Genomic DNA, 17,678 nt, shown 5'->3' on the forward strand with positions numbered 1-17,678 from the left:
AGCACCAAACCCGTCCGAAGAGGTGGTTAATGCTGGTCCAAATGGCCCTTCTATTGTTGTACTCGTTGGGACCATCTCATGTTCTGTAAACTCACTGCACTTAAAAACATCAGGACATGTTAAAAATTAGAGTAGAAACAAAACCATATCAAAGAAGGGGGAGAAAATCAAGAAACACAGAAATTAATAGCTGAAGAGCAACAAACAACAACAACAACATACCCAGTGAAATCCCACAAATGGGGTCTGAAGAGCAACAAACATTGACCTTTTTTTATAAGAACAACTAACATTGATTTAGTCACCTCTTATGGAAAAATATACTGACAAGGGAAAAGTAACAATGGATACAAGATAACAAAGTCATTATTTATTCCTCTTTCCTCTCTAAGTGCCTTTGTTTAAGTTGGATTCTGAAGATCTATGAAAAACCATAAATGAAAGACTAACTCTAGGATGTGAGCCTAGGTGCACAATGCACCCTTCGTCGGTGCGGAAACTCCTCGCAGGGGTGCGGCACAAACCTCGCAGAGGCAAAAACCATCTGGTCCCCTTAAGCTCGCCGAAGAGACATAGCCAAAGCAGGGTATACTCACCGAAGCGAGTAAAAGGTTTGGGTTCTGTTAGATGTTCTCTCCACAAACGAAGAAATGAGCAGAAAGTGTATTATTGACTCATTTTGTTTTGGTTAAAGTTGTCTCGCTTACCATAATAGTTTCCCACAGCCAATAGGAAAACTCAAGCCAGTAGGTTAACTAGCTTACGAGTGACTATCTCAACTACTGAAAGTAAAAGAAAAATCTGGCAAGTAACTACTAAAACCAAAGAGGCTCCAATGTCAATAAGCCCTTTTGGTAAAAATTTAGATTATTGTGATGTGAACTCCTTATATCCATTTATAATGAAAGATTATCCGACATCAGGGGATGTTCCCCTTTGGCATAATAACTTAGAAAAGGGGAATTGGATAATTTCTTTTGCAGTTTTCTCTCAAGGATGTTAACAGTTTTTTAGGGGGTTATTTCAACTAGTATTTTATTGGAATGTCATCCGGGGGCCAAAGTGGCATTATTAGATCCATTTGATATTGGTTTTATTACCCAATTAAAAAAACAAATTAAATGTGTATACTTTAGAAGAATGATTTTGATGGATGAATATGTAAAAAATTGAAGTAAAATAGGATGGTTGTAGCGGAGGAGTGCTACAAGAGTGGAAGCAAATACGATATGAAACCTATCAAAGTGACAAAAAAGTTCTACAGACCAATTCTAAGGCCAACAAGGTTTATTTATATAGAAGTGAATGTTGGGCAACAAGTGCCATCAAACGACAACCATCCTTCATAGCTCTGTATTTTGATGGCACTTGTTGCCCAACATTCACTTCTATATAAATAAACCTTGTTGGCCTTGGAATTGGTCTGTAGAACTTTTTTGTCACTTTGATAGGTTTCATATCGTATTTGCTTCCACTCTTGTAGCACTCCTCTGCTACAGCCATCCTATTTTACTTCAATTTTTTACATATTCATCAATCAAAATCATTCTTCTAAAGTATATACATTTAATTTGTTTTTTTAATTGGGTAATAAAACCAATATCAAATGGATCTAATAATGCCACTTTGGTTAGGAATTTTTTCTCTATTTAAAAAATATAATATTAAGACTTGTGAGTCTACTATTGCTATCAATAATTGCCTTGAAACTATCAAGTTGTTACTCTTTGTCTAGAGCCAAGATAGGGATAACCTGCAAAGAAATTATATTATGGCAACGGCGGAAGCAGAAGCTTTATAATCACACATGATTACAAGAGAGCAAGACTAAAAGAAATTTTGTAAGAAAATTTTCTTCTGTCTCTAAATGAAAGCATACAAGTCTTATATAGACTGAAGAAGATAATGAGAATCTTTGATGCCTTCATTTGATTGACTGTTGGGATTATCTTATCTTTGAGGGGTCCATCAGTTGGTGGAAGTCTGCTTTTAAGAGGGTCCACTTCTTTCGAGCAATCAAGAGATGTCAGAAGGCTGTCAAAAGCTTTTCCGAATAAGTTAAGAAACTTTCGGTGGAGTGGGGTCCATTTTGATTTAAATCAAAAGATATTCCGTCTCTTTTAGAGACTCATCCTTTTCTTCCAAATAATTCCGATATTATGTATCTCTATTTGCAAGACTAATTATTCCGTGTTTTAATACACTCAATTAGGATTTAATCAAACGGATGTAAATAGGCCCTTGCTAGTCCTTTAGGATGTAATATATCACCGTTGTCATCGCTTTGTGAAGAAGCTTCTTCTTCTAGAAGCTGGAGAATTTCATCTTCATTAGGATTTTCAACTAGTTCCGATAATGCTTTCTGAAGTCTTTTCTTTAGGTCATTCTTTGGGGATCTTGTTGTTAAAGGAGAACCTTTCTGAGAAAGTTGTTGAGGTTCCTTGGGAGCCGATGACCATCCTTTGATAAGGATTTCTTTTGATAGATATTTAATTCTATCGAATTCTGCAATCTTAAAAGTCCAGCTTATAATATACGAAATTCTTTTTTGAATAAAACACTTACACATTTGAATGTGTTCTGGTAATGTAGAAATACCTTGGTCAGTTTGAAACTGACTAAATTTTTCAGAAAATAATTTAGGCAAAGTTTGGTGATTTCCCCCAAAACAATTCCACCATTCATAAAACCATCTAGGGATGATGGATCTGACTAATTCAGGACTGTACTTTCCGAACCAAGTGTGAGATGAAGGTCGTAAGTATATAAATTAAACCAAGCTTGTTTATAGTCCCACCAATTATAAGTTTGGGGTCTGTGTTCTCTGGAGAAATTAATAGAAGTGCAAATGGTCCACCTGCCATTCAAAAGGAGTTAGGATCTTTTTCATGGTAAATTTGGAATATGCAATGCTATCCGGGTTGGATTTATCAGCTAATTCATGTTCTATTTCAATAGAACCTGTGTCTACTAAAATGAATTCATAAAATAACCTAGTTTTGAGTGGATTTTCAGTATCCACATAATTTCTATTAGTATAGAGTGATTTAGGAAGATGTTTAATCTCGTAGTTTTCATACTCTTTGTCTACAGCCAAGATAGGGATAACCTGAAAAGAAACAAGGTCAAATTTTTCTTTTTCTTTGGGTTTGGATGGGGAGGCTGTTGGAGTTACTGCTTCAGCAAAGCTTTCAGGAGCTTTCATGGTATAACTATCTTTTGTCTAAGTTTGGAAAAATCTTTGTTTTTCTGAAGGGGAGATTGAACTAGGCTCTTGGGTTTGGGCAAAAGGTTTTTTCATAATTAGCATATTGGAAGATGTACTTGGAGGGAATGTTGTAGGATTTATGGGTGGCAATTGAGCCAAAACTGAGTATCGGTTGGATGGTCTAGTTAATTCGGGTCGAATGTTGAATGGTTTGACCGAAGTAGTTTTTGTTGCTACTTCCTTCCCTTTGAAGGGTCCTTTTGCTGCTGGAGCTCTAGGCCTCATGTTTTTCCCTGCAAAAATTCCCTGGTTAAAAAGTCTGGGAGAGAATTATCTTCTCCCTTGAGATATTCGATTTGAAAATCAAAGCTAGACAGTAAAGCTTGCCATCTGGCAAATATTTGTTTTGACACAAGGTTTTTAACATCCTTTTGTAGAATATCTTTAGCAGATTTACAGTCTACTCTAAGCAAAAATTCTTTATTAATTAAGTCATCTTGAAATTTGGTAATACAGAGAACTATAGCAAGGACTTCTTTTTTGACAGTGCTATAATTTATTTGTGCGAAATTCCAGATTCCAGAAGTGTATCGAACTAATTGTTCTGGTGATTTAGGGGATTTTCTTTGTTTAAGAATTCCACCATAACCTTTGTCAGAGGCATCTGTTTCAACAATCATAAAATGATCAGGATTAGGAATTCCTAGGTAAGGAAGTGTTTTAACAATTCCTTTAATTTTGATGACAACATCAGTTTGTTCCTTGTTCCAAGGAATTGAATTCTTCTTTAACCTGTCATGCAAAGGTTTACAAATTTGTCTGACTTTAGGAATAAAATCAGCAATACAATTGAGACTTCCCAAGAATCTTTGCAATTGAGTCTTTATCAGTAATAACATCTGGAAATTTGTCTGAGAACTCAATGGCTCTACAAATTGGTTTATAAGTACCTTGGTATAAATTATGGCTAAGAAACCTGATTTGTGTTTGAAATAATTTAATCTTTTTGACACTAACCACAAGACCATTTTTCTTGACTATGTTATAAAAATGTTAAGATGTTTAAAATGAGAATCTATGTCTTCAGAGAAGATTAGAACATCATCAATATAAACAATTGACATATGAATGATATGGTTAAAAATAGAATTCATGACATTTTGAAATTCTGAAGGGGCATTTTTCAACCCAAAGGGCATTACATTCCATTCATATTGTCCAAACGGGACATTGAAAGCAGTTTTGTATTTATCCTTTTCAGAAATCTATATTTGCCAAAATCCTGATTTCATATCAAACTTACTATAAATATTAGCTTTGTAAGTTCTTTTCAAAAGATCCCTTTTATTAGGAATCGGGTACCTGATCCATTTCAAGGCTTTGTTCAGAGGTTTGTAATTGATAACAAGTCTGGGAGATCCTCTTTCTTTCTCTGTGGCATTGTTAACATAAAACGCTGAACAACTCCATGGAGATTTTGAAGGTCTAATAATATTATTAGCCAAAAGAGTATGGATTTCCTTTTTACAAATTTCCATTAATTCATGATTCATTTGAATTGGCCTTGCTTTTGTGGAAATGGCCTTTTCGTTGAATCCTTCAATATATGGGAGATCAATGGTGTGGGATTTTCTATCCCAAAATGCATTTGGAAAATTAGAGCAAATTTCGTTTTCAAAGGTTTTTCGGAGATGGACAATTTTTGTAACCATTCCGAGGGTTTTTAAAATTTGCTCAATTTTTTTGACTTTGATGTCATTTTTGATAAAACAAATCTGCTGAGAAATTAAATTTATTTTTAAAGCAGTTTGCATATGCAAAAGTTTACTTTCTTCTCGAGAAAGTGTTTTAATGAAAGGGAATGAAATTTCTTTTCCTAAAATGTTGGTGCGTATGGCATCAAAATCTGAAAGATATGGTTTGATTTGAGTAATGAAAGGTATTCCCAGAATAATTTCTTCATTAATGTTTTTTGTAATAACAAAATCATTAGAAAGACAAATATCATTGTTGCAAATATGGGCATCTGAAAGTTTGTAGTTTATCAAAATACATTCTCCTGTAGCACTGTATAATTTTGTAGTTCCTTTAGTAAGGTACTTTGTAGGGATTAATCCCTCGACAATACAGTTACGATCTGCACCACTGTCTAACAGAGCAATTTTGTTAAGAACGAAATTATTATTAACAACAAGCTTGACTAGAATATGAGAACTTTGAGGCCTGATTTTGGTAATAGTTTTTATACCTGCTTCAGATTCATTTCTGGGAGATTCAGTGTCTGTGTCAGCCTCATCGGTTTCTCCGAAGAGGATGGCTTTTGAAGTATCAGTTTCTTTCTGAATCTGATTTGTGAGACTTTCAATCTCAATTTTGTGAAGTCGAGCTTTTACTTCTCTAATATCGTTCTTGAGGGTTTTGACTTCTCTTAATAATTCTATTGAAGGTTTTTCCTTCTTAGAGTCAAATCTTCCCATGATTTGTTTCATACTAAAAGGAGTTACTACAGTCTTTTCTTCCTTTTGCCGAGTAGCAAGTTTTTGTAATTCAATAAGATATTTCCTTCTGGCATCAGTATCTTGAATATGTTTGATAGTGGAAAATAGGGTTTCTATCGAGTTTTCAGATATAACATTGACAGTCTGGCTATCGCACATGAAAAATGTTCCATTACAATTGCATTCTGAATTATCCTCGTCAGAATCAGTGTTATGAGCAACATTTAAGAACTCATCATCACTTTCGTTTTCTGAGGAGTACTCAGTGTCTGATTCTTCTTCTATGACAGAGAAGCTTTTTCTTGGTTTCTTCATCTACTTCTAGTAGATTTACCTTGTTTTTTTTCTTTTTGTTTCTGGGACATTCATTGGATCCGTGTCCTTTCTTACCACATGTCCAACAAGTATCTTCAGAAGATCCTTTTGAGGACTTTCTTTTGAATCTCCTTTTGGGTCTATCTTTATAATCCCTTTTCTTAGGGGATCGCCTTTTACGAGAGTATCTTCCTGAAGTTCTTTCTTGTTTACCTATTTTCTTAGAGGAAGGAGGTTTTAGCATAGGGAACCCAAAGTCTTGACAAAAACTTCCTAGCTCTGTAGAGTAAGTTTTTTGTTCCTTCTTAAGTTGTTCCTTTAACTTAAGATCTGTGCATAGTTCCATGGCTGTTACATTGATGAGACTAATAAGGTCTCCATAAGAGAGATGTGGATAGGGAATTTTTCCTTCACATCTATCTCTGATTTTAGATCTTACCTTTTCAGCAAAATGTGGAGGTAATCCACTGAGAAATTGTTCTTTCCAATAATCATTGTTACAATCTGATCTGATCATGACTTTGTTGATAAACATATCTTTGTACCATCTAAAGTCGGTCATTTTCTTGCAATATAAATTGTTAAGGATTTCTAGGCTTCTATCTTGGAAGAGTCTAGGTTCTCCTACAAAGTGCTTAGCAATGCAATATATCAAGGTGGCTGTCGCATCTTCTACGACTACTTCAGAGGCTGTTTCCATCCCATTTTCAGTTTTTACCATTCTTTTGGTAGTAATTGCATTCAAGATTTCAGTCTTATTTTATTCAGTAAGGTAATTATCCCACCAATTTTTTATGGTACCTGTAAAACCAGCAATGAGGCGGATAGCAGCATTTTTATCGCTGGCACCTCTCATTTTGTAAGCCGTAATGTTCATTCCCATTTCTTGGAGTTTACTATAGATCTGGCCTTCTGCCATACCATCTATGTTCCATTCTTGAATTCCTGTTCCTTCTGTAGAGGATGCGGGGTGAAGGGTATCTTCTTCAAATTGAATATTAGGAAAGGAAGGTCTAGGATAGTAGTTCCTTTTATTGGGATGACGCCGTTCATCAGATATGGCTCTAAGTCTATCTCCTTTGGTAATGTTGAGTTTAGAGAGCTGATCGTTGATTCTTTCTAAGATATCATTGGATTGACTAAATTGATCTTCTAGTTTAGGAAAGTCTTCCTTGGAGAATTCAGGGATTTTGAAGATGGGGCTAGTCTCAATGTGGGGACTTGAGTAGGAGGTACTAGGTTTATTGCCAATCTGGCTTATTCCTTTGTAACTGCTTTTGGTTTCTTCTATTTGTTGGGAAACTATATGAAGAACTTGGTTGGTGTAGTTGTTTTGTTCAAAGATGCTGTTAATATCAGCAACCGTTGCTATGGAAGATTCCTTTTCAAGAGGCTTTTTGAAAGGAGAGGCTTTGAGGACTGCTTTTCTATAGGGAATACTAAGTCCTTCTAGAGGGGGAGTGATACTTTCTACCACTTGTTCTCTAGTGTACCATTTGTTAACGAGGACTTGGAGAGAAGATTGGGTGTCATCTATTTGTCCTGAATGTTCAAACCATTTGAAAAATTCAATTTCTGTCTTGAATCTTTCCATATCTCTAAACCATTTATCTCTAAAAGAGGTTCGTTGTTCTAAGGAATAAGTGGCTTTGTACCAGTCGATTTTCTTTTGGTGTTCAGGAAGTTTCCACCATTTGTTTAACTTCCTTTAGTTAGGGACAAAGATTTCATCAGAAGTTAGAACACCTATAAAATCTTTTCTCGTGTTCAGGTTTCATATCACTAAGAGTGGGGCTTCCCGGGGTTGTAGTTTCATAATAAACCTTTGGAATGGGTCTAGAGAAATCTACTCCGTGAACTTTCCCTTGTTCATTATCATTATTGTCGTTGGAAGAGTCATCTCCCTCCAGGGGACAAAAAGAAGAAGGTCTAGCCGAAGACATTCTTCTACTTGAAGAAGCTTGACTGTAGGAGTTGGATCTTAAAAATTTAAGATTAATAGATCCATCTGGGAATTGGATAACCCTATCTATTTGAGATCTGTCAGGTTGAAAGGGTAAAGGATGGGTAATGGAATCAAATTTCCATTCTTCGTCAGTCAAGATGTCGTCCCATTTAAGAAGTCTACGGACGAAGGTAGTACTGTGCTCTTGGTTTGCTTCCATGAGCATAGTAACACCTTTAACACTTGTAGATATAGCCGTTGGGGCTATAGTGGTTTTCATTAGCTTGTAATATACCCTATATATTACAGTTATTTCCCTAGTATCAGCCTTACTGTTCATGTTCTTGGTTTTGACATTGAGTGTCAATGTGTCCATAATGTTTGGATCATGGATGTCAACTGAAAAGTTGGGGTAACAGTTAAAGTATACTGGGCCATTAGCGAGGTTACTTTCTAGAACTCCTAACAGCGAATCATCAAAGTTTAACAGTCTATCATCTCGAAGTAATAGACAAATAGGGATATTCAAGCCTTTTCGGAAAAGGGGTTTAACAGCTATCTGAACAAGGCCAATATGAAGGAATTTAAACTCCTTCTGGTATCTATTAATATCAGCAGCAATTAACAACTTGATAGTTTCAAGGCAATTATTGATAGCAATAGTAGACTCACAAGTCTTAATATTATATTCTTTAAATAGAGAAAAATTTCCTAACTGATAAATTTTTTCGAAAGGCTCTTTGGGAATAGACCAATTTTGTAAATCATTTTCTACCTTGGAGATAGATAAATTAACACTATTAACAGTTTACTGATGATTGTTCATTAAAGACAGTATGCCTTTGATTATACTACAGTAAATGATAAATGAATAGTAATTGTTAGTTCTTAGGAAAGTTATTATCTAATCATAACATATAGATTTCTAAGTCCTTAATGCATAAACATGGAATTATAACAAGGATATTATGCCAAGGATTCTTGGATTTTATAAGAGTTTGTCAAATAAACCACCTTGCAGTCTAAAATGCCTATCCCTTCGGCTGAACGACTGTCTGTCGGCATCGGAACTATTTGACAAGATCTCTACACCTCACCTTAACCACCAGAAATAATTTCCATTTTTATGAAATAAGACTAAGAAACTTATATATTATAAGCAGAACATAACTATTCTAAGAACTAGATTACCATAAACTAATCAAAACATAAGTATAATCTAGGCAAAGGAATTTAGCTCTGCATAGCTAATAATAACAACATGGTCTTGCGGTTAGTGCCAAAAAGATTAAATTATTTCAAACACAAATCAGGTTTCTTGGCCATGATTTATACCAAGGTACTTATAAACCAATTTGTAGAGCCATTGAGTTCTCAGACAAATTTCCAGATGTTATTACTGATAAGACTCAATTGCAAAGATTCTTGGGAAGTCTCAATTATATTGCTGATTTTATTCCTAAAGTCAGACAAATTTGTAAACCTTTGTATGACAGGTTAAAGAAGAATCCAATTCCTTGGAACAAGGAACAAACTGATGCTGTCATCAAAATTAAAGGAATTGTTAAAACACTTCCTTACCTAGGAATTCCTAATCCGTTATGGTGGAATTCTTAAACAAAGAAAATCCCCTAAATCACCAGAACAATTAGTTCGATACACTTCTGGAATCTGGAATTCCGCACAAACAAATTATAGCACTGTCAAAAAAGAAGTCCTTGCTATAGTTCTCTGTATTACCAAATTTCAAGATGGCTTAATTAATAAAGAATTTTTGCTTAGAGTAGACTGTAAATCTGCTAAAGATATTCTACAAAAGGATGTTAAAAACCTTGTGTCAAAACAAATATTTGCCAGATGGCAAGCTTTACTCTCTAGCTTTGATTTTCAAATTGAATATCTCAAGGGAGAAGATAATTCTCTCCCAGACTTTTTAACCAGAGAATTTTTGCAGGGAAAAACATGAGGCCTGGAGCTCCAGCAGCAAAATGACACTTCAAAGGGAAGGAAGTAGCAACAATAACTACTTCGGTCAAACCATTCAACATTCGGCCCGAATTAACTAGACCATCCAACCGATACTCAGCTTTGGCTCAATTGCCACCCATAAATCCTACAACATTCCCTCCAAGTACATCTTCCAATATGCTAATTATGAAAAAACCTTTTGCCCAGACCCAAGAGCCTAGTTCAATCTCCCCTTCAAGAAAACAAAGATTTTCTCAAACTCAGACAAAAGATAGTTATACATGAAAGCTCCTGAAAGCTTTGCTGAAGCAGTAACTCCAACAGCCTCCCCATCCAAACCCAAAGAAAAAAAATTGACCTTGTTTCTTTACAGGTTATCCCTATCTTGGCTCTAGACAAAGAGTATGAAAACTACGAGATTAAACATCTTCCTAAATCACTCTATACTAATAGAAATTATGTGGATACTGAAAATCCACTCAAAACCAGGTTATTTTATGAATTCATTTTAGTAGACACAGGTTCTATTGAAATAGAACATGAATTAGCTGATAAATCCAACTCGGATAGCATTGCATATTCCAAATTTACCATTAAAAAGATCCTAACTCCTTTTGAATGGCAGGTGGACCATTTGCACTCCTATTAATTTCTCCAGAGAACACAGACCCCAAACTTATAATTGGTGGGACTATAAACAAGCTTGGTTTAATTTTATATACTTACGACCTTCATCTCACACTTGGTTTGTAAAGTACAGTCCTGAATTAGCCAGATCCATCATCCCTAGATGGTTTTATGAATGGTGGAATTGTTTTGGGGGAAATCACCAAACTTTGCCTAAATTATTTTCTGAAAAATTTAGTCAGTTTCAAACTGACCAAGGTATTTCTACATTACCAGAACACATTCAAATGTGTAAGTGTTTTATTCAAAAAAGAATTTCGTATATTATAAGCTGGACTTTTAAGATTGCAGAATTCAATAGAATTAAATATCTATCAAAAGAAATCCTTATCAAAGGATGGTCATCGGCTCCCAAGGAACCTCAACAACTTTCTCAGAAAGGTTCTCCTTTAACAACAAGATCCCCAAAGAATGACCTAAAGAAAAGACTTCAGAAAGCATTATCGGAACTAGTTGAAAATCCTAATGAAGATGAAATTCTCCAGCTTCTAGAAGAAGAAGCTTCTTCACAAAGCGATGACAACGGTGATATATTACATCCTAAAGGACTAGCAAAGGCCTATTTACATCCGTTTGATTAAATCCTAATTGAGTGTATTAAAACACGGAATAATTAGTCTTGCAAATAGAGATACATAATATCGGAATTATTTGGAAGAAAAGGATGAGTCTCTAAAAGAGACGGAATATCTTTTGATTTAAATCAAAATGGACCCCACTCCACCGAAAGTTTCTTAACTTATTCGGAAAAGCTTTTGACAGCCTTCTGACATCTCTTGATTGCTCGAAAGAAGTGGACCCTCTTAAAAGCAGACTTCCACCAACTGATGGACCCCTCAAAGATAAGATAATCCCAACAGTCAATCAAATGAAGGCATCAAAGATTCTCATTATCTTCTTCAGTCTATATAAGACTTGTATGCTTTCATTTAGAGACAGAAGAAAATTTTCTTACAAAATTTCTTTTAGTCTTGCTCTCTTGTAATCATGTGTGATTATAAAGCTTCTGCTTCCGCCGTTGCCATAATATAATTTCTTTGCAGGTTATCCCTATCTTGGCTCTAGACAAAGAATAACAACTTGATAGTTTCAAGGCAATTATTGATAGCAATAGTAGACTCACAAGTCTTAATATTATATTTTTTAAATAGAGAAAAATTTCCTAACCAAAGTGGCATTATTAGATCCATTTGATATTGGTTTTATTACCCAATTAAAAAAACAAATTAAATGTATATACTTTAGAAGAATGATTTTGATTGATGAATATGTAAAAAATTAAAGTAAAATAGGATGGTTGTAGCAGAGGAGTGCTACAAGAGTGGAAGCAAATAAGATATGAAACCTATCAAAGTGACAAAAAAGTTCTACAGACCAATTCCAAGGCCAACAAGGTTTATTTATATAGAAGTGAATGTTGGGCAACAAGTGCCATCAAAATACAGATGTTCGGATGGATATTTCATCATACAAAATTAGACATGATTAGAAATGATCATATCCCGTAGAGGGTGCAAGTGGCATCGCATAAAGCATAAAATGAGAAGGGTCATGGGAGATGGTGCCAAGTTATCTCACGGGGACTTCCAAATTAACTAATCCATTGTCACAATGTTGGGATAGTAAAGAGTGCTAAAAAGAGACGGTATACATTCACATATCAAAGGAAAATATCTTTGAAGACCAAAATAACTTGGAATTCATACAAATTCAACTAAGAACATTACACAACTCTATGACGGTTTAAGGTACTAATATGCGTATTGATATCCTACATAAAATAATACATATATGATTATGTAGGAACCATCAATTGATGATCACAATTTTGCAGAGATTATTTTTCTCTTGTCTCACATCAAATTGACCCTTAAGTACTTATATTCTATCATGCTGCAGCAATTAAACAGTTTCTTACCATGTACTAAAAGATGGAAATGCTGTAGCTTCACCAGAAACAAGACTATTCATGAGTAAGGGCAAATAACTTGTGCTAATAAGGAAATCACTTAACAAACATCTTAATTTCCCAAAAAAAAAAGAGAACGAGGGGAAGAATCAACGACGCCGCACCTTTTTCTTAACTGTGGCTTCAGGGCAACCTTTGAGTATGCACCTAAAATTCTGGAATCCACCACATCAAAGTAAAATTATACAAGTTGCAGATTATGCGCCATGATTACGTAAGAAAAAGGACCCAATTATTCACATGTCCTGCACCACTAAAACAAACTAGCAATAAATCGTCTTTGATGTCATTTCCATCAACCGATATAACAGACTTTTTTTTATCAAGTGAGTCACCGATATAACACAACTACTAATTGGTATCCTATAAGATTAATGCCATTTTCATCCTGTACCACAAAGACTAAATAGATTCCATACAAATCGGACACCTCCATCAACAAAAACTCAGGACTGGATACTTAACAGATGTTGGCAATATACCCAGTTTAGTCGCACAAAGTGGGGTTTGGGGAGTGTGCGTAGACCTTACCCTACCTTATAGGTAGAGAGACTGTTTCTGATAGACCCTTGGCTCAAGGAAAAAATAGTCCAAAGAAACTGACAACATAACCATCACGCTAAAATAAATGTTTGATGTCATTGGGATCACATATTTAAAAGCTAAGGTATGCCATAATTTGACTAAACAAGCTCCGAAATTTGAAATATTTCATCTATAACAGCTTTTAACCTAATGCCATTTGATAAAAGAACCCTATCATGGTTATCCTTGTCAAAGACAAGTCATACTACCATCCATTTAAAAAGCAATTCAGGCTAGCTACAATAATAACAGTCAACCACAAGTAATTCGAAGTACAAGAACAATAACCAGCCCTTAACATTTTCTCTAAGTAGGTTGTTCACTTATTTGTTTCCTCTCTATCATATGATAAATGTCTACAAGGATCACATATGTCACCTGTTGCTATATGTGTAGATGTTCAGGAGAAGACGTAAGATCACCTCTTATAACATTGTCAAGTTGCTACATGCTTGTGGTGGAAGGTTATGAATTGGTTCGTAATATAATGGGGTTATGCCGAGCACAGTAAAGGAGGCACTATACATGCGTTTTTAGAAGAAAGAAGAGAAGACACATGCATGGGATGTAGCATTACTAGCTCTTATGTGGATAATATGAAGGGGGGGGGGGGGGACAGGAGAGCGTTTGAAGGGGTCGAGAAAGATTTTGTAGCCTCGTGTCTCTAGTTTCCTTCAGGTACACCCATGAGTTTGTGTGTGTATAGATAACTGGATAACTTTTGTAGAGAACCATATTTTGGTCTAGGTTTCTCTACTTTTTGGTAAAGTTCTTGTATACGGGGATTTCCCTAACATTAATAAAATTACTTATCGTATCAAAAATATCTATAAAATCCACCACCATAACAGTTGTTTGATATTGTTTAGAGAGAATCATTAATTAATCTACAAGAATGTGTTCTGCAACATCATAGGTCTCCATTGCAATAATCTCAACCTTCATCTACAATTAATTTTCTAATAGCAAGAGATAAAGCTCCACTAATTAATATAGCTTGGGTATGAAGACTGAAGAAGATGCCAACCTGCCAAAGAGATCTGCAACCTCCTCAATTTCATGTGCATTATAAAACCAAATACCATTGACTTCTTGGGCTGCATTGCGATACAACAAGTATGGAACCTGAACCTCGAACTCAAAGTCCCCCAAGAGATCTTCCACCATATTTTCTGCTTCATATGAACTCGTATGTCAAAAAGGACTTCATTCATGTGAGGCATTACTTTCAAACATCATAAAATGGACAAAGTAAAAATAAAGAATTCTAAATGTTTTCTCCAATGAATTGAAAAGGAGAGGCCCGAGATATATTATTAAAAGAAGAAATGGCACAATACCTGCATTCCTGCGGTTCATAACAATGAACTGGAACCTTGGCTGAGCACTCCTAAAATAACATAACCAACAACAACGATATCTGGTAATTCAACCTCCTTATAGGCACACAATCCATCAAAAACCATCAGACTCCCATAATATTACATGAAAGACAACCTAAAATGCCAAAGAAACCATCACAGAATTATATGGTATTTGCACAGTGTGATAATAGTTTCTGAAAAATGCTGAATCAAAAGAAAGTGGCAACGGCAAGTTAGATGCTTACACATTTACCCCAAATTCCCTAATTGAATTCACCGACACCACACCGAAACATTCCTACATTCACGGTTGCACTAGAAATGATATGTTTTATTGCTTTGTTATATTACAAACCAGAAGTGTTATTGCTCTATATGGAAGATAACTATGTCAACTTCAGAAGCAAAAGGAACCCAACGAACCCGTTTAGAATAGATGTGCTTGTTTGGTATCTAGGCAAGTTAAGTTCCAATGCATTAAATATTTTTCATATTTCATTAATTTCTTACTATTATCCCATCTCTTTCTTGAATTATTTTTTATTTATGATCATCTACTTGTGTGTGAGTAAGTTATTCTAAAGGAACATAATTTTCTTTTATATAAATCGTCTCTACATTCTTCAATTAAATTTTTTAGTGGATCAAAAGGGTCCGAGACTAGTATCAAAAAAGGGGATCCGAGACTATACCCATCACAAGGGTTTAAGGTCAGGTTCGGGCTGGTTCATCCTCCACTGGGATCAATCCTGAGCCCTTGAACTCCTAAAAGGGCTAGACCAATTTGGCCTGGGAACTTTGCCATGGTATATGAATGTTCAGACAAGTATCATAGCAGAAAATACCTGCTAATCTAATACACTGACATACGAAACAAAGACAGATATAAACACTTTATTTTTAAATAGATAGCAAAACCAGGTACATGGAATACTGCAAGCTTACCGCTTAACTACAAAGAAAGAACCTTCAACCTCCTTGCGGCTCTGCAATCCAAATTACACATTCAATCAATTTATTCTTTGAGACAGTATTTTCAGAAGACCCACAGATTGCATTATAAATAGGCCAAAAGGCGGGAAGCAAGAGTACACAGCGCAATCTCTTGGAATATATTTTTCCAGAACATCTAATTCACCACCTTTTCATCCGAATGACATATATCATGACAAGTGTGTCCAAATAAAGAGCAAAATGGAAAGTGAAATTTATATGTTGATCGCAACTAGCTTAGGATTGGCGCATACCTTAACTTCAGTGTTAAGTTATTTCAGCAATTTTTCTAAATTAATGCACACATTAAATAGTATACAACATGACTTTCTAAATCATGCACAACTGAATCAACGTTCGATACATACTACAACACACAATAAGACACAATTTTTTTGTAGTAACAGAAGAGAACTATAAGGAGATCAAATATGAAATTTACTACATAGAACTATCCCAAGGCACTTTTTACCATCAAATCCATCAATATAAGCATAAAGAGATTATTCTGTACTTCCAGAAATCACTCAAATATTCACATTTATCTACATAAAACAAAATTCCATACATACTGCAACACACAATAAGACACGAGTTTTTGTAGTAGCAGCAGAGAACTATAAGGAGATCAAATATGAAATTTACTGCATAGAACTATCCCAAGGCACTTTTTACAATCAAATCCATCAATATAAACATAGAGAGATTATCCTGTACTTCCAGAAATCGCTCAAATATTCACATTTATCTACATAAAACAAAATTCCATACATACTGCAACACATAATAAGACACAAGTTTTTGTAGTACAGCAGAGTACTATAAGGAAATCAATTATGAAATTACTGTGTAGAACTACCCCAAGGCACTTTTTACAATCAAGTCCATCAATATACGCAGAGAGATTAATGTGTACTTTCACAAATCACTGAAATATTCACATATATCTACCTAAAACAAAATTCAATACTTCATGGATATTAAAACAATGAATACTGACTATGCCAAATTTCTACAATCATCATACCAAATTAGCCTCTATTTCCTAAACGCGATAGTATATAAATCGCATTTTTCTCAATTTAAACGAAAATTGAGTGAACGAACCCATTGATTGAGGTCGACGTTGAACTCGTACAACGTAACATGAGCAGAGGTGATCAGGATCTCCTCAATACACGGATCGATTCTCTGTAGCACAGTGAGGTTTAGCATCTTCGTACTTCGCTCGTCCAGATTCGGCATCAACTTTGACGTCGACGACATACTTATTCTAGAACTTTCCGATTGATCCTACAGCTGAAAGAAACAGATACTAATAGAGAGAGGAACCGGAAAAGCGATTTGTTGATCGGAGAACAAAATATCGAGAAGTGAAGAGTGAAGTGGGAAAAATACTAACGAAGGGTGACGAAATTTCAAAACTAATATTAAAACTAAACTCTCTACTTTTATTAGCACAAAAATGAAAATACACAATAGTTTTTTAGATTAATGTATATAATTAATAAAAATGATATATTTTATATAATTAACTTAATTAATTATAGATGAATGAAAATAGGCACAATTTTTTTTTGAAATTTGAATAAAAATATCTAATTAAAATATTTTATAAGATAATTATATTATAATGCAATTTATAAAATTAAAATTACATAATTTAGTCAAAACTTTCGAGGTAAATTCACTCAATTCATGCTTTCCTCTATAAATAAGTAATTATTTCACTTTTAGCGGGACTAAATTTTAGTTTCAATATTATTTTTGTAACAATATACATATAATATTGTATATTGAGTTTTTAAATATTTTTTAAAAAATAAAAAAACAAAAGTCTTGAATATTTTTGTATACCGGATGTCCTTATTTTTTTTGTTTTTTTATTTGGTGTCTAGTATCCATATTAAAATTTGAATACGTTCGAATTTGCGCGGAGAAATTTCATTCCCAACAAAGGCGACTCCTGTTGAATACTAAATTGAGTTTTGGGATGAAAAAATTATTATGTAAGTTTTGGATTGTATTTCTCTAAAAAGTTTCCGAGTAAATATGCTCGGGATTAAATTGAAGATTAAAAAAAAAAACTTATTATAAACGAGGGATATATTTTTTTTGGCTAAACACTCGTAAATATTTTTTTTCC

The 17,678-nt window shown here is 34.5% G+C and overlaps 1 protein-coding gene across 3 annotated transcripts in view; it reads right to left on the reverse strand.

Annotated features, from left to right (window-relative positions):
- LOC129882182 (mRNA-decapping enzyme-like protein) overlaps positions 1–16,938 on the reverse strand; it is a 26,188-nt gene extending 9,250 nt beyond the window's left edge. The window contains exons 1-6 of one of the 3 annotated variants that reach the window (XM_055956364.1): positions 16,640–16,938; positions 15,485–15,525; positions 14,516–14,565; positions 14,203–14,347; positions 12,695–12,745; positions 1–94 (exon numbers count right to left, since the gene is read on the reverse strand). The exon at positions 1–94 is cut by the window's left edge and continues 30 nt beyond it. In XM_055956364.1, coding sequence (XP_055812339.1) covers positions 1–94; positions 12,695–12,745; positions 14,203–14,347; positions 14,516–14,565; positions 15,485–15,525; positions 16,640–16,798 — 540 coding nt within the window. In that variant the 5' untranslated portion in view covers positions 16,799–16,938. Of the gene's footprint in view, positions 95–12,694; positions 12,746–14,202; positions 14,351–14,515; positions 14,566–15,484; positions 15,526–16,639 lie in introns of all 3 variants that reach the window. The other 2 variants (XM_055956363.1, XM_055956365.1) reach the window with 2 other exon arrangements.
- Between the last annotated feature and the right edge of the window lie 740 nt (positions 16,939–17,678).

The sequence above is a fragment of the Solanum dulcamara genome, chromosome 3 (genome assembly GCF_947179165.1).
Source record: "Solanum dulcamara chromosome 3, daSolDulc1.2, whole genome shotgun sequence".
NCBI classification, from domain to species: Eukaryota; Viridiplantae; Streptophyta; class Magnoliopsida; order Solanales; family Solanaceae; genus Solanum; species Solanum dulcamara.